The 26,533-nt window shown below is 40.5% G+C and overlaps 1 protein-coding gene and 1 long non-coding RNA gene across 2 annotated transcripts; one reads left to right on the forward strand and one right to left on the reverse strand.

The window, feature by feature from the left end:
- Positions 1-1,713: 1,713 nt before the first annotated feature.
- Positions 1,714-24,413, reverse strand: RBL2 (RB transcriptional corepressor like 2). Its single transcript, XM_080553012.1, has 22 exons — positions 24,162-24,413; positions 23,431-23,561; positions 21,980-22,180; positions 20,503-20,567; positions 15,742-15,870; positions 15,008-15,168; positions 14,838-14,902; positions 13,943-14,129; positions 12,873-13,039; positions 12,099-12,208; positions 11,006-11,109; positions 10,509-10,646; positions 9,805-9,969; positions 9,438-9,549; positions 8,503-8,775; positions 7,760-8,034; positions 7,050-7,226; positions 6,816-6,887; positions 6,312-6,429; positions 5,046-5,248; positions 4,447-4,611; positions 1,714-3,658 (listed from the first exon to the last, which is right to left on the reverse strand). The coding sequence occupies exons 1-22, from the start codon at positions 24,381-24,383 to the stop codon at positions 3,488-3,490; spliced, it is 3,411 nt and encodes a 1,136-aa protein (XP_080409138.1). The 5' UTR covers positions 24,384-24,413; the 3' UTR covers positions 1,714-3,487.
- Positions 1,783-9,404, forward strand: LOC308176835. The gene is made up of 6 exons (XR_013938677.1): positions 1,783-1,868; positions 3,949-4,056; positions 6,348-7,330; positions 7,506-7,636; positions 8,512-8,681; positions 9,066-9,404. It is a non-coding gene; the product is annotated as an uncharacterized lncRNA (long non-coding RNA).
- Positions 24,414-26,533: the final 2,120 nt, after the last annotated feature.

The following is a 26,533-nucleotide window of genomic DNA, read 5'->3' on the forward strand; positions in this document are numbered from 1 at the left end:
TATGCTTTTCTGGGGCATTGAGATTTAAATACTTGAAATTCAGTATGTGAAAGGTTCAGTGAACAGAGACTCTGATGTGAAACAGAAAATGGGCCTGGAATTTTGGCTGAGCATAATGTGCCAGCTAGGCAGGGAGACAGAACCAGCGTTAAACTGGCAGGTGATGGTTTTTATCTACTTATATTATTCAGAAGGCTCTGTAATAAATCACTGACTTGCAAATTTCCTAAGCCACTTAATTGAAGGACTTGCTTAGAAGTTTAATCCCTTCTAATTTTGGGCTGCTCTTTTATTTCAGCTGCAGCAGGATAGACGCAAAGCTTAATTCATGGTGGTATATAAAGCAGAAAAGTAATTTTATCCCCAGAACTACTGATGGTGTTGGGTGGAGGCAGAGGTAAATCAATATGGAGCAAATCCATAGCCCAATGGCAATTTGGAGATGTGGCTATGATTGTTTTATTTGTGCAGTTGTTGCTGGGGTTTAGAAAACAATTAAAGACTAGTAAAAGCACTGACAAATGACGATGAAAGGAGTTAGTAAAAATGATGGTGGTTCGAACATGTTTCATCTTTGAGCTGTTACGGACAGCTGTAGGCTGGGTGGGTAGGCTGTTACTGGGTTTCTCTGTAAGACCCATGTTAATAGCAGTTTGCTGATGTGAAAACAATTATATTTAAAGAATGCTGAACTTTTTTAGTTTAGAATAAATAATGTGAATAATCTTTTTTTTTTTTTTTAGGTTGAAAAAGAGGAGAGGATAACTGGGTCTTCTAGAATCAGCTTGTGTATTAAAAGGAGCTGTTCCAAGAGCAAGGTAGGCAAGTAAGTACTGCTGATACAAAAGCCTTTTCTCCACAAGTTAGCTGTTACAGCTCCTAGTGCTGGTATGTCATCTAATGAAAAATTAACTGAAAAAAGTTGTCCTTGCAATGCTTTGCTGAAGTGGCATTTTGAAAAACACTTCTAAGTATCATCTTTGCAATTCTGCATTCTGTAAAGAATGTTTCAGAAAGAGAAATTGAAAAAGAAAACTAACTAAATGCAGAGAAAAAACAGTACGTAGTTGTAAAAATAGTACCTGGCTGCTACTGGTCCAAACAGCTCTTAGCAGCTTGATTACAAATCTCCCTAACTGAGTTCAAATATGAGTGCAGAGGCTAGCGTTTATGAAAATATTTCTGCTTTCCTTGGACTAAAATGTGTTCTGTTACGTTACAAGCGCCTGAAAGGAGGCAGCACCGGCTTGCTGTCGTTCTGGGGTCCTCTTCTGGCACGGAGCCCCTGTCCTGCCACCGCTGCCTCCACCAGGAAGAGGAATGTGGCCACCACCAGCCCACGTGGCCACCACCAGCCCACGACTGCTCGCAGTGACGCCCAGGTAAGGCAGGGCCGGGTCCTCCCCTCCTGCAGGCACCAAGTTACAACAGAGCAACGTGGGGAAACTCAAAACACGGTGACTAAACTGGGGCAAGGGTAAAGCCTTTTCACTTTGTGTGACCAGTAAGCGCAATTTTTTATTATTATTTTAAACCATTAATTGCAGTGTTTGTCTGAAGTTCTTCTTGAAGCACATCACGTGCCTTACAGCTCTCAGCTGTGTCACTGTTCTGATATTTGCTTTACGTGCCAACTGGTCAAACCTAGCCTTTGAGAGACGCATGCTATTTTTGGCTTTGCACATAAGAAGCTTTTTTGACATGAGCATTATTGTGAGTTTATAAATTCTTTATTGAAAAATACACTTGCAATATTTTCATACAAAGTAATGTAAATGGTACAAAGTAACAAGAATTGTCTGACAACTTCATAAATATTTTTACAGAAACATCTACACAGCTGCTCGACTTCAGCCTTTGTTACACAGGTAAGAATGAAAGATGCTTCTATTTTTACCTTAATTGAATTTACAGTGAAATTAAGTCCTAAACCTTCCCATTATTCAAAGGAGCAGGAATGAGTGAAAACATCAAGCTTTTAATTGTTTCATTATAAAAACTTACAGAATCAGTGTGTGCTAAATTTTACATTGAACAGCAACACTGTCCCCAGTTGTCAGTGAAAATGAGTAAATTGCTATAGTATAGCACGCCAGGTATTAGGAAAGGACTTAAGCATACCAACAAGGTTGGTATTTTAGAATTATTTTAAATGAAAACAATTAGTTGGTCTAACTGATATATGCAGTGCTTGCTGATCCTGTTAGTAGGGGAGGGATTTCTCTCCCAGGCAGCCTGATTTTTGTCCGTTTAAAAAAAAATAAAAAAATCACAACCCCTCTGTCCTTTAAAACCAAACAGCAAAAAGCTAAATATACGTTTTTAAGGGGTTGAGGCTACCTTCTTCCTGAATAAGTGAGATGGCCAGTTCCTGACTCTCAAAAAGAACAATATGCAGAAACATTGCTTTTTTTCAAGGCATTTTATATGCTCGTAAACATCCCTAGCTTCCTGCATTCATTACTGCATGCACATTAAGTTAAAATTAATTCTTAATGCCATTTGCTGAAGAGGGGAGCTATAGGATATCAATTTGAAAATAAATACAAAAGTCAAATTGCTTCAATAAAGAAAAATATCTGAAGTCAGCCTTTAAAAAAAAATTCACATTTAGAAAGTGCCATTGCAAATATACAGCAAAACTAATCTGCCTTAAAAATGATGCTTCACAGCCCTATCAAAAGTGCCACCTTTTGAACAAGAGTTCACTTTAAAACATTGCACAGCTAAAAACAATGCATAACAAAATTAGCTACTTTTATACAAGGTGCCCAAACGTTAAAGCGAAATAATGTGATGGTTTTCAGGGGCACACAGAACACCCCGAATATAAAAGTATCCATTCAGATAGGAATTTTTTTTGTTTTGAGCCCTGAATTAAGCTAGCTTCCTTTTCCACGGGGAACAACTAGATTTTCTAGAAAATCACCTAAGTCATTATTTTTGTGGAGGTCATTAATGTTATATATAAAAAAAAAAAAAAGACCCCCTTGAATATGAGCATCTTGGCACCGTGCTCCCATGTCTGATACATACATAACTTCCTCGTCCAAAGCTGAAAAGGTAAAGCACTGACAAAAACAGTGTAAGTAGACTGGTTAGAGCAAATGGATTTAAATACCTGTTGCAAGGTAAGAAAGCTGTATTAGGGATGCATCCTTCAAGCAATAAAAAGTTTTTTAACTGCTTTCTCAAGCCAAAGCCTGAAGACAGCTCACTTGCCTTATAATTAGCTTAATGATGGGGCAAGTTTGAGTTGCAGTTTGAAATGCATCCTCAGTGTCCCAGGCATCGTAGGAGACGCCTCCTCCTGCTTCCTGCCAAGTCCAAAGGCTCAGCGCAGTCTGGCAGGAGGCAGTCATGAGGTGGAAAGACAACAAAAGTCGACAGCCTGGTGTTTGCAAGGCTTGGTGAACCTGTGCGATGCATGAAGCTACCTGGCCCCGTGCAGCAGGAGAGAGGGAATTCCCGTCCTGGACCACTGACCTCAGTGAGACCCCCTGTCATTTGCCACATCCTGTAGTCGTCTTAGCAGAGCAGTGTGATTTTCCTGACAGATCCGCTTAGCTGGTGCTTCGGTACCATCTTCTAAGAGAATGCCTCTCTTCTTTGTTGGAGTTTCTCCTGTTTTAATCATGCTGTTAATTTCCTTTAGCCTCTGGGGAGAAGCAGGAAAAAAAAAGGCAGAATTATCTCATTATTGCGGCTACCAAAAAAGTGAAGTTTTTTTAATCCCTTTACTGTGATCTCACATGTGCCTTATTTCTGGCAATTATAGAAAATACTTGCTGTAACAAACTAACCCTTTTGACCTCTGTATTGCTCTCTCTCAAGCAAGCCTTTTGTACGAGCTTTTTTGGTGCTCTGGTGCTGTGCACATAGAGGTGAAAGGCCTTCCTGCTGTAGTTACGACATGTTATCTCACACCACTGTTATCTCACACCACAGATGCAGCAGTTCCAATCCTGAATGAAGATGCTTCCCGAGGAAGATTTCTACTCCATTCTTGATGACCAGATATCACAGGATTTATGCAGCCTGTTTCATATTCGCTTGGTAAGTCTGTTCACATCGAGACATGTTTCCCCTACTAAGCAGTTAAGAGGGTATGACCATACTTAGTGTTCTACTCCTTCAAGTGTCTTCATGCCAAATCACCCATCCTGTTACCTGAAAGCAAATGGCATCATGGCCATGCCTCTTGAGTCTTCCATGTGTACCATTACAAAGGGTAACTTTTCCAAGTACACAAGTAACTTGGACACCTACTTGCTTTATAGCTTCTTAGATATGTGAACTGTCAATTTGGAGAGCGTTAGGTGACAAAGTACACCTTGTACAACACGTCTTTCTGTTTGTATTGTTCAACTTTCTCTAGTTGCACTACCAGAAAGAAAAGGTAGAATTAAGGATTTGTAAAATCAAAGTAAAACACTTTAGTCTTACCTTAGATGGGCTGCTGCTGAAATAATAGAATATTTTCTCTCGAGGAGAGAGAGTAGGCTCATTTTTGTGTGGCGAGATGTATACTGGGTGATTCTGGGACAGCTGTATTCTGCGAGGGGAGACGATTCTTACAAACGGGTAGGGCGAGAGCGGAGGAGAGTCGGTCTGCTCAAGGGAAAAAGAAAAATGCATTCAATACGAGCTGTCTAATCTCAGTAAGCTACCTACAGTAAGGCTTTTGTAAATTGGTCACCTTAAGCATGGTTTAGATTTTTTTTCCAGACTTAGGTCATACCCTTACCTATTTAGAACATGGGCAAGTTTGGTCATACTTCTAGGCCATACTAATATTTTACTTATTTTAACTGTATCAGAGGCTGGTGGATGACATGGCTTGGTGTTGTATACTTCATACATGATTAATTAACAGAAGTGCTTAATATTTCAGCACCAGAGTATGTCCTTGAACTGAAATTATTGTCACTAAAAAAAAAAAGCCCTTGAATTTGCTTCCCTTAAAATGAGGTTAGCTAAGAGTATTTTACTGCGTGTACAACAAAACAAGATGTATTTACTAATGAAAAGCAGAGTTAACTTACCCCATTTGAAGTATACTTCAGGGCAAACTCTTTAATCTGCTCAATATAGATGTTGTTATAGAATTGTATAAGGTCCCCTCGCTCTTCCTCCTCAGTGTCGCTGTTGGCACCAGTCAGCCGGGTCGGCGTAGGGGGAGCGCTGTTGGGGTGAGGTACAGGCAGGGTGCTGCTGGATCGCATCACGGGGCTGGAGTCTCTGCTAGCTGAAGAGACAAGAGGAAGCTCTGCTTTATTCAGTCACAGCTGCCTTGGGCATTTCAATCATTCCGATCCCAGACAGTCAGCTGCACACAAGAGCTGCATTCCACATCGTTAAATTGCAGTACGGTAACCCTGAATTTGGTGTCGATAGTGGAGGTCGTGATTTTATTGCCTTAGCATCCTTCCTTACAAAAAAGCAGTATGTTGTTCAAGATATACCTGCTGAGTGTATGTACAGACACAGGCTTTAAGCTCAGCTAAAACTCCATTTCTCAGGAATTTTGCTATAATTTTAACAGTACCTTGCTCTTGTTGTCAGCTGGCACAATTTCAAATAAGTAATGTCAGTCTTTTGTCAGCCACTGGTAGGAATAGATGTCTTGGTAGTACTTCCTGCTGGTTTAATGTGGGAAGTTGCAAACAGTATGTACCTTTTTTTTCCCCCTCCCTGCCACGTTTCTGTGACAGAAAACATTAAGATCTACATTTATACTGTCATCTATTAAGTAGCTGGTGGTAAGAATATACAGCATTAGTTACTTGCTTTCCTGTGCAGAAGGTCATTTGAGGAAAATGCGTTAGTTCAAATGTCAAGGAAAGACTCATCTACACTTCGGAGACAACAGATTCGCTAAAATAGATGCTGTGGGCGGCTGGTTTGTTCTTAGCTACGAAGCCAGACAGCTACTGCTTCTCAGCTAAAATATTAAAAGAAACTGCTGCAGCTCCATGACGGTTGTAAGTAAATGAGTAGCTGAACAGGGGCCAGCACTGGTCTTCCCTGATTCACAAAGACGTGTTCCTTGGCGTACCAGCTTATCTCAAGAGTTCAGGCTGCCATTGTGGTGAACTGAAGCTAAGCTATGCAGTGACTGATTCAAATGGGCCTGCTTCAAATGTCGTATTGAGCCGAGTTAGCTGCTTGTTAAGAGTATGTTCTTAGGTGTATCCAAGTGTACCGAAGAAGGATCTATTTGGTGTGGGGCGACACAAAATCCAATTTGTACTCCATGCATAATGTTTTGGAAGGGGGATTAAAAACACATGCAATTTGGAAACACTCACTTTTTTCTTTGTTTTTCTCTTTACTTCTGTCCGTAGGTGAGTTCTGCTGGCTGCTACTATCGCTGCTGCCAGACTGTCGTCGTCGTCTCCTGCCTTTTATCAGGACGCTCCGATACACCTGCAGGGAAAAAGAGGAGCATAACACGGGAAGTATGATTAAATGTGCGGTTACATAGTCAGGGAACAATAGGATGCATGGTAGAGCTGCTTTTTAGAAAACTTCTCTGTGGTATCAGATTGTTTCCTACAGGGGAAAATACAGCCTCCTACGATGATGATTATCCACTAGGCACTGGTGGTGTAGCTTGTAAGTGAAAATATTTTCAACTAGAGATACAATTTAGCATAAAAAGCTTTTGGTAGTGCAGGATTTTGACTCTGTCTTTAAGGAGAGTGCTCACAGACTGTGTATATTTAACATTAAGTCTTACTTTGAAAATCTCTACATTCCCAAAGGCATTTAATTAACCAAAAGCCACATCATTTAATATTAACTGTACTTACATGACTCTTGGCTTGTGGTTGTGTCCGATAGCAGCGCATAATGTTCTGAAATGATCTGTCATCTTTAGTAACCTAAGCATAGACAAACAGACAAGATTAAAATTGTTTCTGTGTTTTTTTTTTTTTTCTCCCATGATTTGTTTAGGGGTGGTTGTTTTTTGGGTAGGTTGTTAGAGGAATTTGTAGTCATAGCATATTAAGCCTTAAAAAAGCAGGTGTTTTTATTCACCTTACCTTAGACATTACATAGATGGCACACATGAGCAGCTGATCCAAGTGTCTGTCCATCATGATTTCAGGGCAGTGCACCAAGGAATACTCAAAACAAGTCCAGATCTTTTTCCGCAGCTCATCAGATATATCAAGTTTGACACAGAGATCCCGTAGACGAACACTAGCTAAATGATACACCTGTTGAAATTGAGGCTGTGCTTAGGAGCACATCAATACTGCTTTTCTCATCCAAGCTAAAGCACAGTTCAGACTTTGTACAGCCTGTAGAACTTGTGCAAATGGTAAGTCAAAAGAAGAATAACTAAATTTAACTTTTGTGTTTACTGGTATTGATGCTAAGAAAGCATTTGTTTGAAGCTTAAATTCTGGAATTATTTGCAGTGCAGGAACAGCACCACATAACCACTGTATTGAATAAATAAGAACATCTCAAAGATGAATTTCTTTCTTTTAAAGAGCCTTAAAGAAAATGGACACCTTTAAGCGGCTGCTGGCTGCTACTCCACAACTAGAGCAGTGCTAATCTGCTCCCTTGCCAGTGCGAAATGGTCTGCATACCATAAGATATGTATCCGAATAGACTTAAGGTATACATTAACTTTTAAACTGAATATTCTCTTACCATTATTAAAAATAAGCAAATATTTTTAAATCATAGAGGACCTACCGCAATACAAACTAAACAAAGCACAAATCAGACTGAAAAGTACCTTTCTAAAGAAGAGTGAAAGCGAGCCCATCTTCCGGGGCTTGACAGATGCGGCAGTGGCAAGTTGCTGGGTTTGTCTTTGCTCTCCAGGAGAGATCTGCTGCACAGTTACCTGGCCTGGTAGCTGTAACGTTGCCCCAGTCATCTGAGCGTTCAGGGTACCAGCAAGAGTCTGGGCGCTGAGGGGCTGAATGGAGCCAGAGACGGCTTGAGGCTGGGTTCCTACATTTACCTGGACTGGGAAGAAAGTTATCCCCCCATTTTCATTGGCAATACCTGTAATTTAAGAAAAAGAGTCTGAAGTGAGAGCAAGTTTTGGTGGTATGAATGATATTTTGTTTGTTTTAATAGCTCAGTAATTCTTTTATTAGTTGCTTAAATAGCATATTATAGATATGAAATTGTTTCATCAAAATGCTTTGGACTTTTTATCGTAAGAAGACAAGAATATAATGGAATTTAACTAATTTTTAATAATAATGCTACTTTCTTCCCCTGCCAGTTAAGGAAGGAAGGGTTATTGAAATACCTAAGTTCAATAAACAGTTGTTGGTAGTCAGAAGATCTTCGTGCTGTCAGCGTTCTGTCTCTAAATTCTGTTCACCTATGCATACGATTTTTCCCCAATTATTAATTCTTAAACCTGCTTTTTTGCCACTGGCATGCTGTTCTCCCTAATGTACTCTTCTGCATACAAATACTCTGATGGGAACCAGCCTAATCCTACTGTTGCTTTTCCCTTACCTTGTACAGGTATTGTAACAGTTTGCCCGTTATTGGCTGTTACGGTGGCAGTTGCCACTGTGACCAGTGTCTGGCCGGGCACAGGAGTTACGGACATCGCTTCGGGATTCATGTTCTGCACAGGCACCGTATTTACCACGGGCTGCTGGGAAACCCTTACTGGAGTTCCGTTGTCAGAGGTATTATCGTTATCAACAAACAGTCTTCTCCTGGTGGGATTGGCTGTAGGAGAACTGTATCTGTCATACAGGGTCGTGGGAGAAGATGAGAGGCCTGAGGATTTTAAAAAAATAACAAAAAATATATATGTGTGTGTATATATATATATATATATATATATATACACACACATTTACTTCTTGTATAATCCCTTATTATACAAATATATGAAAGAAATCTAATAAGAACCAAAACTTGTCAGCCAAAGTTCTTCTGGAAGCATTTTTAAAAAGTTGTCTACACATGTCGCTTACAAATCGCTCTTACAGATGACTTGATCTCAAATAATGCAGTATTCAATATTTTTCTAAACTAACATATTATGTTTTATTTTTTTTCCCCAGAAAAAAAAATGAGGCTTCCCAGAAGTAAATATATAGCAGAGCTTCTATTCTGGTATAACAATAAAACAAACTGTTTAGGGGCTACTGATTAGAATATATGTATTTACATATTTGTCTACACACACATACATACAGACTGTTCATACACATAAAACCCTGAAACCACCCTAACAAAACACTATTTTGATTTGAAATAACAAATATATCTTAAACATCGGACTTAACTACATGAGTTGCAATAGAAATACCATTTACAAGTTTTGCAACTAATTGTACATTGCCAGAGTAGCTTCCTTCTGTAACACCATTTAGGTTTGTAAACTAAAGGTGTAGTCTAAGAACAATAAATGTGTTATGCTTTAAAAATCTCACCTTTTCCAAGTCCTCCACTTTCAGCACGAACCTCGTTTATTCGTCTTGGCGTCAGTGGAGAACCTACAACACTGTTCGCAGCAGATCTCTCAAAATACTGAGGTGGCATTACCTAAAATAATTATACTTTTATTAAAGTGTCTCTATCACAGATTCACTGCATAACAAGTTTTTAAAAGCTTCTAACCTAAAACATTTGAATGGCAAAGTATATGGAAGAAAATGAAACAATGAAGAGCACTGAAAAACTACGCTAAGTCTAACTTAAAACCCGGGTAGCGATTGTACAGGATATCATGTCCACTCTCTCTTATTCTGTCTGGATAGGAAGACTATGTGAAGTTATGTAATGTAAAGAAGTGCTTACCTCTTCACAACTGGGAACTTTGTTTTCATTATCTCTGATTCTGTCCCACAATATGGATTCCTGCTTCCATGCCATGCTTTCCAGGATCTGTTCTTCAATATGATTAAGGTGTTTTACTACTTCCCGGCAAAGTCCATCTTCTGCTCTAATAAAAACCTCGATTACCTGTAAAGCAGAGAATTATGAACTCCACATAATACTAAATAAACAGTGAGTGATAAGTGTAATATACTTGTTTTCATGTGTTTCTTCTTACAGAAAGCTCTAATTCCTAATTTTCAGGGAAGAGACCAGTAGAAGTATCAGGCTGCATCACTATGGTTCAATCAGCTGTTGTCCTGCTGGTTTATCAGAAGATAGGTATTGGTATTTTTCTAAACAAACAATAAAACATGTCCTGCACTGTTTCAGAATAGCTGCTACAACAGCTCATTAGCTGGTTCAAGATGAAATGATAATCTGTTAGTTATTATTTGGGCACACTGCTCCTGTGTTAAACTGAGAAACAGTATTTTGATTTTTAAACGCCCAAGCTACACCCCAGAATGACAGCCAGCTATAAAAAAAATCTTTCAACACAAAAAGGGTAAAAACTGAGAATGAAGAGCTAAAGTACAAATTAACAGCTAGGTAAGGAGCTTACTTAATACAAGGCAAGAGCATGCATGACTTGATCAGCATTTCTTAACTGTTAAACACTTTACCTTATAAAAATGATAAACTGGAATGTCAAATATTTCGATGATGAAGGGGAAGTTTCCAGGTGGCTTATAGGTAAAGGTAATGATCTCAAGGCAACACGCCAGCAGAGACCGGTGAAACACATCTTGCTCCAGTATTGCCTGCAAGAGAATTGCACGTTTTAGTGCTTAATTTACAGTGTAACTATAGAACAGTAAAATGCTTTCTGTTCTGTCTCAGCAGCAAGAGTATCAGGCATTTAAAAAAAGATCTGCATTTGTAGGTGACAGAACATAATCCAAAATGAGACATCTTTTACTCTTTAAAAATTTTATTTATCCTTTTTGTTTGCAAACACAAATGATTTCTTGTACAGTTTTTCTTTAATTCAGGTACACTTTCAGGCTACTTCTCAGAAATTTACCCTCATTTAAAAAAGCAGTTTGTCATGCTCTACAACTGATTTCCTTATTACAGATCCAACTTTAAAATGAGGCACAATTTGATTAGTTTTCCTTACAGATAAGTCAGTGTCTCCCAGTCTCCTCCTCTCTTGCTCAATAACCGACTCCAAAACCTTGTAGTACAGTACCTCAGCACGACGAAAATGCTTACTGGCCACATCTGCAGGAATTTTAAATAGAAATATCATGAAATACAATTCAAAAATCATTAGTTGTTTTAGCTTAAGATAATTTACTTGGATTTCTGTGCGGCAGGGACTACAATACTTGCAGGACTAAATCTGACTAACATTAAAAACTTAACACTAACTGCGGTATCTCTCCCCTATCCTGCATAGATTTGTGATTGCAGACCAGAACAACGTATGACTGAACCCACAATTTGGTAAAAACACCACGTACAAGAACCAAGTGCACCATGTTCACGGTGTATAATACACCGTGTATTATAGCGATTTTTATATAGCAATTTATGCACATATTTCAAGTTCAGAAAATACACTGTTTGGAAATGATCTATATGGATCCAACTTGCACTGTGCAACAGAAAACACTGAAGCAACTGTGTTGACAGGACCAGACACAAAGAGCATCTTCATAATTTCCAATCCATCTTTGCTCACTTCAGAAATCTTGACAGCTTTGCAAATAATACTTTGTGTTTATACTAGCAAGATTTTAATTAATATCTGTACTAACCAAACCTTGTATTTAAGCCAAATTTGCTGTAGGAATTTTGAAAAATACAATGAGTCAGGTTTTTCCTTACTATTACAAAAACTCATGCTATCAATATTCTTAGACTTGAGATGAAAGGTAGCACCCTCTCACAATGGGGCTTGGAACTAGATGATCTTTAAGGTCCCTTCCAACCCAAGCCATTCTGCCCTTGAGAGGGCTTTTTCTTTCCCTTCTGTAGAACTTGGAAGTATCATCAAATTCCAATGATTTAAGCCAAGTTTAATTATGAAAGTTTATACAGGGTTGAATGTTGCCATGTCTTAAGAATACCAGGAAAAGACAGAAGTAATAGAAAAAATATTCTTGTGCTAAAGCAGAGCCTCTATAAAAACACAAAGTTTACTTAAAAGAGATCAGCATTTTTAAATGCACTTTAATCTCTATTCATGTAACTGAAATGTTTCCTACCTTTAGAAAAATTACTGAATTCTCCTTCAGACTGCGTGCTCTGGCAATAGAGTTCACACATTTCTTTTACTCTGCTTGCAATAGATTGAGAAGGATCTCTGGAACATGCCCTGAAAATACAAATTAAACATTTTCAAAGTCCTATTCCTACTAAGACCAAAAAACAAAACAAAACCAAAATCTACAATTTGGATAACATGATTAAAGCATGAAGCTGTAAATATCTCAGACAGCACTGCCAATACACACATGTGCGTAGCTGTAAAACACCCACAGTGTAGCATTATTATTGTACGTATTGTAGTAAATACATGTTTTCATTGTAAGGGTTCAATACTTAAACAGCATTTTCCACGTGATACAAAAAGTGGATTAAAATACATAGTACCTAAGGTAAAAGTTTATCTGCATGGAGAAAAAAAATATTTTTAATTCCTCCAGTATGAAGTGACTTGCTAGGTAGTGAGGTTTGCTAAGTAAGAAGAAAAGCCTTGAAGAAAATCTATTAGCAGTTTGCTGTTCAAGAAGCTCATAAAGTTGGGTTTAAAATGTTGTGTTTTCTTACAGCTGTCAATCTCTCAAGGACAAAAGGCACAGAAATAGAAGAGTGTTTTGAAAGTTTAGTATCCTTCTGGCTCTTATATTACTACAGAACCTTTCATGATTTTGCATTTTAAATTACACTATCTCACAGTAACTTTTGTTATTATAACCCTACTTTTTAAACATTTTTTTTGGTTATCAAACATCATATAATACAAACATCAAACTTACCTGAATATTTGCTCCAGATTTTCACTGGGGGCATTTTTCAGCCCGGCCAGCATGGTGTGAAGGCGGCTCAAGCTGTATGTCGCTATGGAAACAGGCGTCACATACGGGTTGCTCTCTTTAATGTACTTGCGGCCGGTAAGCGGGGTTGTAATCCTAAGGGATTTGGACTAAAAAGACAGAAAATAAGCACACAACTGTCCAGTGTTACAAAATTCAGAGCTTACAACCTAGAAGTGTCGGTCTCTAGAATTCTTTCTTAACTTGTTATAATATATATCTGTGGAAAAAGACTAGGAATCAAACAACTCAAACGAGTTATGTCTCAGTCGCCAGCAATGACTTTATCTCTGTCACCAGGATGTTGGTATCAAATGCTGGTGTACGAATGCACGAACAGAGACGAAATGACCTCACACGGAAATGCAGATACTGGAGTGAAGCACGAAAGAGGCCTAACTAAAAAACGTCAGCAGTCCCCTCCCATCCTTTGAGTACCAAAGGCAGCTGAAGCTTGTAGGAAAACTGTACTGAGCCAGGGTTTCCTGTCGGCAAGTGTGACTCTTAGATTAAAAAAAGTCCTCCTGAATGTAGCAGAAACAATTAGCACTTCCATTCTGTTGCAGAAAGTATTTTTTTTTATTTTTGTCCTCAAGAATGTTGAAAGCCATCAACCAACTGTCAAGCTGGAAAAAGATCACATCTCTGTGCTCCAGCCTGCATTACCCTTTTGTGCTCTCTGATCTAACTGTACTGATAAAGCTCACATCCTTCAGCTGCCTGCCTCATATCCCTTCTCCTTTAAGGTATTTTTCCATCTTCAGGAACATTTTGGTGTTCTGTAATCACAGATAAATATGTCTGCTTTCTGCATGGAGAAATACTGTCCAAAAACCCCCACAAAATTAAACAATACATCTAAGCAGTTGCAAAATGTAACTCAGTGATGCTGTGTACACTGCCGGAACAGCTTCTCCAATAAAGATGGTAATTTTTTAGCATCTGTTACAACCAGACACAGACTAACTCAAAGCCTTCTCCATAAAAGCAGCAACAGACCATGTCAGACTCACCCTATCAAAGTGTTGCTGCAGATTATGCTTCACTTGTACTCGTTCAGCTGTTTCCATTCCTGAAGTTGTATTTAAGCACCTTGTGAGAGTTCCAATTTCTTCATCTGCATCCTCCCCAAGAAAGATTCGCTCATCCAGATTTCCTACTGACAAGACGTACTCCTCGTAAGCCTTATTGATGGCTTTGCTACAACAGAGAGGAAAAGACCGACACAAAACGCCTTTATTTAGTGCTTCGTTTACCTGTTTAGTGAAAGAGCACATTTCTGGCCTGTCAGAAGTCTACCTCAGAACTTATTTTAACCATTTAAAACCAACAATATCTAAAACGTGACACCGGCAAGAACATTATTTTTCCATTATATCTGCTGGCTTGCCGTTTGGTATGGCCATGGGAGGAACATCATACTGGGAGCTGGTGTTTGGCTGGAAACTCCTCCAACCTTACTCATCACAGCACCATAAACTGCAGTTGCCATTTTCATACCATTTACAAGAAAACAGTAAGTCCTACTCATAGCATCTCTAGGTTTAAAAAGGAATAAACACCAAACCTGATTTTTCCCTCAGGCTTGAGCCCCACTCAGTGTGCCACCACAGCTTTTTCTTCCTAACATTTACAATTATGTACAAAAAAATCAAGGAAACATAGAAACCAGAATAAAAGCAGACATCAAGTAACACTATACTAAGGAATCATTCCTCTTATGCCTCAGGCGATACCACCTCAAAGAAAAGGAACTGAAACACAATTCAATGTAATACATAAACAGTAATAAATATGCAAATCAACTAGCTAGCATTAATGTTAATACACAAGAGTAATGCAAGTGCGATTGTGTTACAATTCAAGGGGATAAAAACGCAATCCAAACCACAAATAAAGTTGACTCACAAGCTATCGCCGAAGTTTCCAGGATCTAGAAATCCAGTCAGATTTTCATCTTTTCCTTTTAAAAGCTGTAAGACAGTTAAGAGCAAAGGATGGACATTTCAGTTCTTGAAAAAGTCCTGAAGATAATGACTAAGGAGATTTTTTTCTACATCAGAAATGTATTGACCAACCTTTTTGTCAAAAAGTTTCCGAATATATGGCTTCCAAAAATGTTCCTTTATGCCTTTTGCTTCTAAAACTAATCCATAATGTAATGAACACAGTTCTTCAATGATGCAGGGAGGATCAGATGACACTTTATAATCCTTACTGTGAAAGTCTTCAGGTAGACCTACAATTAAGAACAGTGTATTATTTGATTTTGCAAATTCATACCCTGTCTTCTTACTAAACTAAAATTCTGTGCTATGTGGTCTCAGGTAGTGTGAAATTAAAATGGTAAACTAATTAGTTCCCTTGAAAGAATAACTAATTGTACAGTGCCCACTCAACGTAAACAATCAAGGTGCCAGCCTTGTTTTTGAGCAGTGGAGCTTTCCAAACAGCCGCCTCCTGGGCGCCCTCTGGTCTGACTGTGTCCAGCAAGGACTGTGTCATTATAAACCCTTCCACTGACGTTAACACATCATTAACAGCAGTGTTTAGATTGGAAATTCCTTCAGTGGTATTTCCAGAGTATATTAAGTTCTTGACTTAATATACTATTTACAGAATTCGATAGTCTGTTATCACATATGACATTAGTAGGAATATAACTGTGTGGCCAGACAGAGAAAATAATAATTCCCACATATTTCAAATTAGTATTACTTAATTTATTCTGTACTATGTATGTTCATACTCATTTCAGCAGCCTAAGAAATTCCTGCAGACTTCGGATAAAGACTTTTTTTTTTCAACGTACCTTTAAAATTAGGATTCAGGAGTTCTTTACGGTTAGGACACTGCAGAGCATTTCCGTATACTAGATCCAAAGCACATAACAAGAGATGGTAGGAATTGACCAAGTCATCACTGATCATAGGAAAATTACCTTCAATTTCAGAAAGACACATGAGATTAGTTAAAATTAGCATAGATTTAAAATTATTTTACAAAAAACTACTGAGATTTGTATTGCAATCAATAATGGAATCTTTGAAGCACAGATCTGGGTGACTAAGATTGGAAATATCTGGATAGAAACACAGGGAGTAAAACGGACACACACTAACATATAGCAAATATAATGATAAAATACACTTTCAGGAACAGCAGCAATCATACAGGAACTCAAATACATTGTGCTGTTTTGAAAACAAACGTTACGGAGATGCTGATAAGCATACTGCAGGCTCCCTCTTTCACAGTAACCTGATCAATCAGTGCGTAAGTAACTTGAAGCAGCATGAACTAATGTGAAATGCCCTAAGGAAAAAACTTTGTTACCCTAACTCTGGGAACACAAGCCCCAGTGCCTGGCAGCGTTACTTCTTCAACAGAGTCTTACTCCATCTCCCTGAGGCGGAATGTTGTTCTGAAGTCTTGTAAGGGGAAGAATGGGCTTTGACTGAGACTATCCTTTTCCCCAATTTTGCATTGTTATGGAATGTTGCAAAAAACTTTAACTCCTGCTAGGATAAAGTCAAGTGTTCAGATGTCCTGGGAACAGCAAGCCCCCCACCCGTCCAACAGCCCCCCATTCTTCAAAACAAATCCAATTCTGTTGGGGGCATGCTCATTACAAACATACATTGAACTTTATTTCTCTTACGCTTTACAAAAGTCTTTACAAGTGTGTATCTTTAATCTGGTTTACAATGTACTTTTATATACCTCTAATATAATTTTTGTTCATCATCTTTCTGTAGAAAAGAATACTTATATTCTTTTACCACCTTTCACAGAGATTATATTCAGATTCCTAACTCTTTACTAAACTCATTTAGGTTTATGATATTCCTTTAGAGGAACGATCAGAGCTAAAAACAGTTGTAAAATCAACTATGCTGTTAATTCATATCATAAATCACAGTTCCATGAATTTATATGTACAGCACGATTTTCTATCACTTTTTCAATACTAATAAGTCTTTTACTCTTTTTTTCAGGTAAGGTCCTAACCAGTTAGCTGAACGCACAATGAAAAACAGGGGCAGCTCCCAGAAGAGATCTACCATATAGTAATAAACTCATGTAGGACACATCGAAATGTATATATGATTAAAGCATTTTCCTACACATGTTGTTACTCTTCTACCAGTAACGTACCAGTTTGTTCAAATTTATATCCAGTTTTCTGATTCTATGTTTGTTAAAAATAATTTGAATGTAGATAATTGGAACTATTTAAAATAATGAAGTCTACATGAAATCTGTGTTAACTGTACACTTTCGTCAGAGTTATTTCCAAATCATTAGTAAGTTCACAACAAAGAAATCAAACTCCTAAATATAACAGAAAAATGTTAATCAATATCTTAAAGTAACTTTTATGACAGGATCAATTTCATAAGCATAAAGTCTAGCGTGGCAATAGCTACTGCCAGCAGTCAAAAATAAATCTAATTTTACATTACCAGTATGTTCATACAAGTGATTTGTTAAACCAGTGACATTTAAGATAATAATTTAGCACTCTCTTTCACAACTATCCTGGTTTCAGCCAGGATAGAGTTAATTTTCCTCCTAGTAGCTGGTAGGGTGCTACGTTTTGGATTAGGATGAGAAGAGCGCTGATAACATGCTGATGTTTTAATTGTTGCAGAGCAGTGCTTACGCTAAGCCAAGGAGTTTTCTGCTTCTTGCTCTGTCCTGCCAGCAGGCAGGCTGGGGGTGCAGCAGGAGCTGGGAGGGGACAGACCCAGGACAGCTGACCCAAACTGGCCAAAGGGGTATTCCATACCGTATGGCACCATGCTAAACAATATATAGGGGTGGCTGGCCGGGGTGGGGGGCCGGCTGCTCGGGAATAGGCTGGGCATCGGTCAGCGGGTGGTGAGCAATTGCATTGTGCATCACTTGTTTCGTACACATTATTATTAGTAGTACTATTATTATTATTTTCCTGTCTTAATAAACTGTGTCTATCTCAACCCACAGGCTTCATTTTCCCGCTTCTCTCCCCTGTCCCAGAGGGGGGGGGGGAGGTGAGTGAACAGCTGTGTGGTGCTTAGCTGCTGGCCGGGTTAAACCACAACAACAACCAAGCATGAACTAATAAAAAAGTTATCTCAGTGCAGCAAAAAGAGATCTTTTTTGAATTGCCATTTTAAATAAATAAGTTCTAGAGTTTAAAAATAAATTCCTAAAAATAGTAGGTGAGAACAGCACTATCGCTAAACAGAGTCAGTATCTTACATGCAGCGTGTACCAGAGGTTCGAGCAAGACCTGCACTTTGCACTGGTGGAACCAAACGCACCACCAATCTTGAGGCATGCAGAAATATCACGGTGACAAGCCTCAACTTGCCGCTGATGTGCGGTTGCCATGATAAGGGTTACTGCCAACCCTCAAAACACAGTGAACAAAACTTAACAGGAATATTTAATTCCTCAAATGGTAAACATTTAGTTTACATTTTTGTACTGCCACACTTTAATAAAGTTACCACTAGTCACTTAATAATTTCATAGTTCATCAACACTGTAAATATGTTTGTTTCTTTTCAGCTTAATTGGCTGTGTTATCAGCACAGTATTGCAGTCTACAAAGTTAATTCACATGTCTGAAACTGCTCACCAGTGAACACGTAGTTAACTGATGATGCAGCTACTCAAACATACCAACCAAGAATCCAGCAAGAACAAGACTCGTATCAGTCCCTTTGCGCTTTTGCCGCTCTACCCACAGAAGTGGGGTTTCCATAGCAAGCAAAAGAAAAACTTGAGACATTTCAGACTGACCCACTTACTCTCTCAGCTGCCCAAGTGTGCTAACGAAGTGAAGTCCTGACTACTGGAAAGAGGTATGGTAGCGACTCTGCTCTGGTCTCAGGGGAGTGCAAAAAGACATTTCATACTGCTTGAGAGCACTACTCTGAAGTGCAGGGGAAAAAAACAAACAAACAAAAGATGTAAAATAATACTGTGTTTCAAGGATGCAAGTAACATGCTTGTTTAGGAGAAATCTCTCTTTCCCTGCAACATAGATTTTACACCCTATTGGAAAAGGCAGCTTCTACATCAGACACAGGTGTTTGGTACAGCACCCGTGCAATGCCACAGCCTTCCCAATCTTTGCACAAAGAGACGATGGTGACGGTCCAGTGATATTGCTGGTAACTCTTCCAAAAAGAACTTGCTGACAACCCTCTGCTCTGTGGTACAGTGTAGCAGGAAAGGCTAATCTGTACTGGACAAAATTAGTGCCAGATAATTCAATACTGTGACAACCTACTCTGTCCTATCCTCAAAAAGCAACCAATTAAGGAAATCACAGCACGCTGCACGAACCTTATAGCTGATTTACTTTAAAATTCAAAGCAAACACCCCACAGTCCTTCTTTTCTCCCTTTCCTTGTAGAAATGAGACTACTAGTATTCTAGAAGTTGTCCTGAAAAATATAAAAGCTCTGGAAATTTTTAATGGATAAGAATCTTCAAAAGTTCCTTCAACTATCAGCATAAGTTTTGTCTTCATCTGCCTCAAAACAGTGTCTTACTTATAAGGAATTCCCAGGGAACTTTCACCCAAGCCATACCTGAAGTCCCAGGTAAGCAGAAACACTGTAACAACCAGTTTTGATGAAGAAAGACTATAGATTATGTGATGACTGAACAATTTAAGGCTAAAATTTTGGGGAGCTTCACTATCCTTTGTGCAAAAGGATTTACTCCTGTTCCCTCTTGTGGCCCATCAGTCATTATCAAGAAAAAAATGCTTGCAATTCTTTGCTATTCACATTAGCTTTAAGGGTGCTTTTACAATAGTGATTATACATACGTTGCAACAATTACGCATACATTGCAATATACTGTCTCTTCACTGCACTATTTCTATGGTGTCCTATTAACAGAGGATTTCCCCTTGTGTATTTCAAAGGAATCTGAGTCTTCAAGACAACCAGACAGTTACACATACACTGTTATGTCCAAAAAGCAAGGGACAGTCATCCTTGTGAGAAAGACATATGCAGACCTACTTAGTAATGCACATTATTATTTGGTATAGTTACTGTGTGCACATTTTTTTAAAAGGGTGAGGGGGCAGGTTATCAAAAGAATTAGAATACTATCGTGATAACAGCATGAAAGTAGTCACACCTTGGGTTTTACGATACATTCTTACTACGTTACAGAAAAAAATCTATTAAATATTATCACCATTGTTGGAAACTTATGAGGAATTTAAATTATTCTTTGTTCCTAGTGAATATATATCTATATCTCATATTAATTACAACTGTCTCTAAATATGAATTCACTAAAACTCTCAGCTAATTTTACCTTGGAATTACAGCTTAAATTGCCAAAATATTGGAAACATCACAGCAATATTTCACATAAAAGCTACCGTCAACATACAGCTTACCTCTGAAGAGCAGTAAAACATGCAGCTGGGGAAATTAAGACAAGATGATCCCTTCTGCAAAAGGCCTGTAACTGCCCACCGTTTAAGGATTGATATGAGACAAAGACTAACAAAACCAGGTCTGCAGTGTTTAATCCAGTTCAAATCTCTTACCTTTTGCATGAACAAAGAGCACCCAACAAAAGTGGAACACTTCAGTCACTGTGCACGGCTGTCGTCTTTTGGGGAAAAACAAAGCAAGAAGACGCAAAGTAAGCTCAGTGAATTCAGACTGACAGAACACCAGACAACATTCAATCATTCTGAAAGAAAATTAGGCTTTACCATGGAGTAGCCAAAACCTCTCCCCCCAAACCAAACAAAACACACAAAAACCTGACTGAGGTAACGAAAAGGCTGCACACTGCTTTACTGCAGATGCAACAGGAACCCCAGTCTCAGTCTGCACGCTATGATTTGAATGTCACCATGGCAGTCCAACACAAATTGAGAGCTGGAGCTGAAATGCCTTCTTCAGGAGTATTCTGAGCAATATAACCACGTATACATGTTCTTGGAGGAATGCATTACACAGCGTGTTGATGTTAACGTCCTGTTTGTTTGCAAGTGTCACCTATGTACTTAGGTAAAGCATTTTTGTATGTAACTCTACAGGGTATACAGAATGCAAGGCAAATTCATTCAGGGTGAGGCCATTTAATCCATTTTTCTAGTTGTCTGGTCAGCCTTAAATCATTTATTTGGTTACAGCAGGTTATATGAGGAATGTTAAAACTATTATGTATTTCATGCAAAAATCAGAAGTATCATCTTCTGACTTGATTTTCAGAATTAGTTCATACCTTACCATCCAAGCTAACCAACTAGCAGGGCTCCTCCTCTAATTGTAGTATTATATACACAGTATATTATAATTTCAACATTTTGTGCCATCTTAATGCTTCTCAATACATTTGTAACTCAATTTTGGTTACAAATACCACTAAGCTATGCTCACAAAAAACATCAAGGAAAGAAAGAAGAAAGCAATGGGTTTTTTTCCTAATATTTACAGTCTATCTAGCACAAGCCGTGATAAAGTGCTAGCATAAACAGATAAAATCTTGTTAAGATCAAAATAACCAGAAAAGAATGCTAGTGCATAATTTGACAGCTCTTATAATACCAACAGTGACAAAGAAACAAAGCTTCCACTATAAATTAAAACATGCAGAAGATCTGTCTCTATGGAGAAAACTACAGGAATTAATGTGTAGTGAAACAGACTGAGTTGTTCTGTGAGCTAGTGAGGCTGTCGAACCATAAAATGATCTAATTCTTCCAGCCTTCCCCACCTTACAAATACTAGTACTTCTCTTGCCTAGAGGCTGGTTTTCATTTTTCATCTTTTTCCCCACCCCTAAATCACAGAAACTTAACAGCTTTGGGACTTCACGCATCCCGTCAGATCTGACAAGCTGGAAAAAAAGATTCCAAAACTTCTGGAAGCGAAGACAAACAGACCACCTCTGATATCAGAAAGAACTACTATGAAAACACAGTTAAAGCACATTTACAACAACCAAGAAATTTCAGGATATTGTTGTGACAGTGATGCTCTAAAGTCAGTCTGGAAATTACAGAAAGGTACCTCTGTTTTCTTCCTCTCTGTTGACGAGGTTGATCTTCTTGAGGATATCTGAAGATGTCCTGAAAAATGGGCTCATACTTCTTAAAAATTACTGCAGAAACTGTAAAGTTTCTCTCCAGTCTCTCGGTTCGTTCTCTGAACTGGGGGGGTAGATTCGCCATGTCTTCCCATTTTTTCATCTTGTTAAAAAACTCAATCAGGCTGAAAATATGGAACAGGTTAGATCTCAGAGGTTGCTGTGTTTTTTTTGTGTTTGGTTTTTTTTTCAGAAATATACCATACATTTTTACTTATTTACAACAAAAGAGCAATTGCTACTTTCCTAACTACTGATAAAATGGCAGCATTGCAAATGTGACAGCTGTAGTTCAAAGTGTTCAGAGCCGGTCCTTCACCTACACACACGGACAGGCTTTCGGGCAGCTCGCGGCGCGTTGCGATACCCTCTGCTGATGACCCTGTTAATTACACATTCAGGGTTCTTGGCTTTTCCTCACAAAGACACCATCAGCTCCAGCAGGCAGCTTACTATAAAAGCAGATTGCTGTCATTTTTCTGAATAATTTATCTACTGAAATAAAATAAAATCTGACCTCTACTGAACACTAAAAAGCTCTACAAAGTAGGAAAAAATAAAGCGTATCACTTTTACACATGTACATTTCAATTCATAAATTTGGCTTCCATTCATTTTCACTCCTTTTTCTAAGCATGCTTTTTCAATGTTATTAGTCTTGCATAGTCCAAATGACAGAAACTACTTGTCCATATTCAGTTCCTTGAATGGCTGATTTGGAAAAAAATGCTTTTGAAGGAACTCTTCTGTATTGTTTAAACAAATAATAGTGGTCCAACAGTAAAGGAGACAGAAAGTGCATAATGAACAGTCATGTAAGCATTCTTTTTTTGCCGATCTACTAAATTGCTACAAAACAACCACATTGCTGATAAATAACATCATTTGTTTCAGGAAGTTCTCCTTCGTTACGCTATAGACAAAAACACTCGAGCAAAGTTTGTCAGAACCTGACATTGCTTTCGCATCATAAAGCAAGAACAAATGAAAAGTGAAAGTCTTGACAAAAAGAAAAAGTGAAAAGGTATTAACAGTGTCACAAGCAATGAAAACTGTTACTCTTGTGGGAAGCTCACACTTCATTCAATGTTCAAAAAACTGTTCTTCATGAGTTGGTTTCTTCCCCTTCTGAGCATAGGAAGTTAATCTCTAATTTTGAAAAGCAGTGTTTTTATGATATACTAATGACCAAAATGGAACTGTCCTACTCGTGTGGCAATGAGCTCTAGCGCACAGATTCCCACTGTGTAAATTCTATCTGTAAGAGCGGGAATCAAGAATGACATCCATCCTTTGTTCACAGTTTCTAAGTCTTCCAAACTGACAAGTAGCCCTTGAGATTTTGTGTTTTGAAACTGGCCAAAAGAAGAATTACCTTTGCTCCGAGCAGCGCAAAATTCTGGTTAAGGACACGAAATTTCCCTCAACCGTCCCTCTGCTCATGGTTGGAATCGCTTTTCTGCAAGCCACGTACAGGGCGCACGCCAGCCAGTGCAGATCGTTTCCCTGTGAAGTAAAACACGGCGATCTAAAAAGCTGTCAGGAGAAGGAAAACCTTTTTCCACCGTGCTGAGGGGAAGCACAACCCGTGTCCTGAACCAACCGTGCCCAACCACCGAGGAATTCGGTTCCCTGTCTCAGAGCTGACACCGCCGCAGCGTGCCTGGAACGCGTATCGCTGAAGGTGTCACAACAGAAGTTACGCAATTAGCGGTTACGTTAATGAACTTCAGAGCTGACCCACAGACCAGCAGCACGGTTGGTGTCGCTCCCCTCCTAGAACGACACTCAGTACTACGCGTGTAAGAACTACCAACAGACTAAAGCAAGCAGCGGCTCCTTCCCGGGGACGCCCCCGCCCCTCAGCGGACACAAGCCCCTTCCCCACGCCGCCCAGCCCGGCAGCGGCCCGGCGGGCACCCGCACGGGGGCAGCGGGGACCCGCGGGGCGCCGGCACGGCCCCCCCGCCACGGGGCAGGGGCTGGCGGGGCCGGGCCCGTCACGGCCCGCCGGGGGCTGGCAGCGGGCGGCGGCGCCGCGCGCCCGGCCGGGCTCCCGCAGGCCCCTCGCACCCCTGAGGCCCCTCACACCCCTCACAGCCCCACCTCCAGCGTGTAGTTGCGCCTCATGCTCTGGAAGCTGAGCCAGGCCTCGGAGCGGGCTCTCTCGTCCATGTTGAGGCTGCTGCAGAGCTCCTCGTAGCGCTGCCGTGTGTCGCCCTCCTCGGCCGGCGGGGACGGCCCGCGGGGCCCGCAGGGGGGGCAGGGGCAGGGGCCGCCCCCCCCGGCCGCCGCCCGGCCCTCGGGCTCCCCCCCGCCGCCCGCCATGCCGCGCCCCGGCGCTAGGGGGCAGCGCCGCCCCGCCCCGCACCGCGCACGCGCCACCGCCCCTCAGCGCCGCCCGCTCCCAACGGCCCGCCGCCGCCGCGCCGCCGCTCATTGGCTGGCGGCTCGGAGGGGCGGTGCGCAGGCGCGGTGGGGGTGGGAGGGAGCGGTGGAGCGCCCGCCCGCATGGCTCCCGGCGAGCAGTGCGGGCATCGTGACGTCATTACGCGGCGGCGGCGCTGTCATGGCGGCGGGCGGTCTGGGGGGGGCGGGCGGCGCCGGGCACCCGGCGCTAACCCAGGCGCGGCCCCGGCCGGGAGAACACCGAAGAAGGGCCCGGGTGGCAGGGGAGGGGCCCCGGGGAGCCACAGCCCCGGCACTGACGGGGGAGGCCGCAGCGGCCTGGGGGCAGGGGGCGCTGCCTGCCGCCCCCGGGGGAGCCAGCTCGGCGGACAGGAGGTGAAGGACGCCTCGCCAGTCATTTATTGCATTATTTTACTTCCTACTGGAAACCCTCCACTCTTCCTGCGTCCTTTAGGTAGAAAGGACTCTTACACAATAAACAAGGGCTAGGTTAAAAACAAGGTTATCCTGCTGCATACTTCCCTAGTTTTTTATGCAACTAGGCTCTAAACTACATAACGTGACCGTTCTTCTCTAGGAAACTCAGAAGTCGTGTCATTTTTCAGGTAATGGTCTACTGACAATTCATACAAGAACCGTTCAGATATTAAAACCACTGATACCTTTTTCACTCCAGAGGACGTGGCTTTATTTGTATGTTCCTCTGTGCCCTCCCTCCCTCCTTTTTCACCCCTCACAAAGCAGCAAGAAGGCTAAACATCACTAGTAGCTAGAGTACACACTGTAAATGAGTCAATAAAGAGGTATCTTCGTTTATCATGTCAATTGAATAGTTTCCATTACTGGATTCAGTTCTTTATCTCCCAGTACTGTAAGAATAAATTACAGCCAGCAGTATTAGCAACTTATGCAAGGCTCTACTGGAACCTCCCCACCTACCCTCTAGTCTAGGTCCCTGAGAAGGGCTAGGCCTTCTGACAATAAAATACTATCAATTTTCAGAAACTTGGCTTATGAACCTTTTATGAGACAGACTTGAATTAATTTTACATGATACTCCTAGACGATGAAAGGCCTCCACGTTTAAGTATTTCCTTGTTTCGTTCCTCCTCCTTCCATCACAGTGGGGAGCTGCTGCTTTCAAGCTGAACATGGCCCTGAGCTCAGCTCTTGAGAGGTGGCACTCCAGAGCACAGGTACACAGCTGCACATCACAGAACAACTAGTGAACATTTTCAAAGTGGGATTGGACAACGATAAGGGAAACAGCCTCATGTTTTTTCCCTCTCCTGGTGACTTGGCTAAGAAACTAGTTTTCTTGCAAAATGCAAGAAATGGGTAGCAAATGTTGAGGCCAAACAACAATTGCAGTGATGCACAGGCTGTAGCTGTACTGACCCCAAATAGAGAAGACTGACTCAAACTTCTGAAGACTGGCTAACATTTACCTCCTGAGAAATTAGGGGGACCCCCAGACAAGGCTAGACAGATAACAAGCAAGGTCTGATGTCCTAACAAGGCAGGTCCAAGATGACAAACTCTCAGAAGTATTACTGCAGGGAACAACATCAACAGAAGGCTTCCTTCCATTATTCCCCCTGGGACTGTCCCAGCACAGCCAGTTCTCCTGATACTTGTGATGTCTTTTTGTCAGTGTGAGGAATGTTATCAGAAATCTCACAGCATTTGATGTTTTATTAGAACAAGTCTCAGTGAACGAAGACCAACGATTACATGAAAAATTTCAGCTTCCATTTGAAAAGGACGTCTTCCCCTCACAACTCTCAAACGCTCATAACTAAAAAGCAGAAATTACAACTTATTTAGGTTATAACTGCTGATGCATTGAAAAAACAAAGCACTCTATGTACACTTTTTCTAGAACCAGGATTTAGAAGCCCTCCCTTAGAGGGGCAAAAAGCTGAGCTGTAGCCAAGCCACCCGATTTACTTGAGAGGCGGGCCAGATCAAACAACATGAAGCAGAGCTGCTGACAACAGTTACCACGTCAAAAGCTGTTCTGAGAACTGAAACAAGCTTGACCATATGCTCTAAGTTTTGGTGAGCAC

This window comes from Anser brachyrhynchus (genome assembly GCF_964034855.1).
Source record: "Anser brachyrhynchus genome assembly, chromosome: 12".
NCBI classification, from domain to species: domain Eukaryota; kingdom Metazoa; phylum Chordata; class Aves; order Anseriformes; family Anatidae; genus Anser; species Anser brachyrhynchus.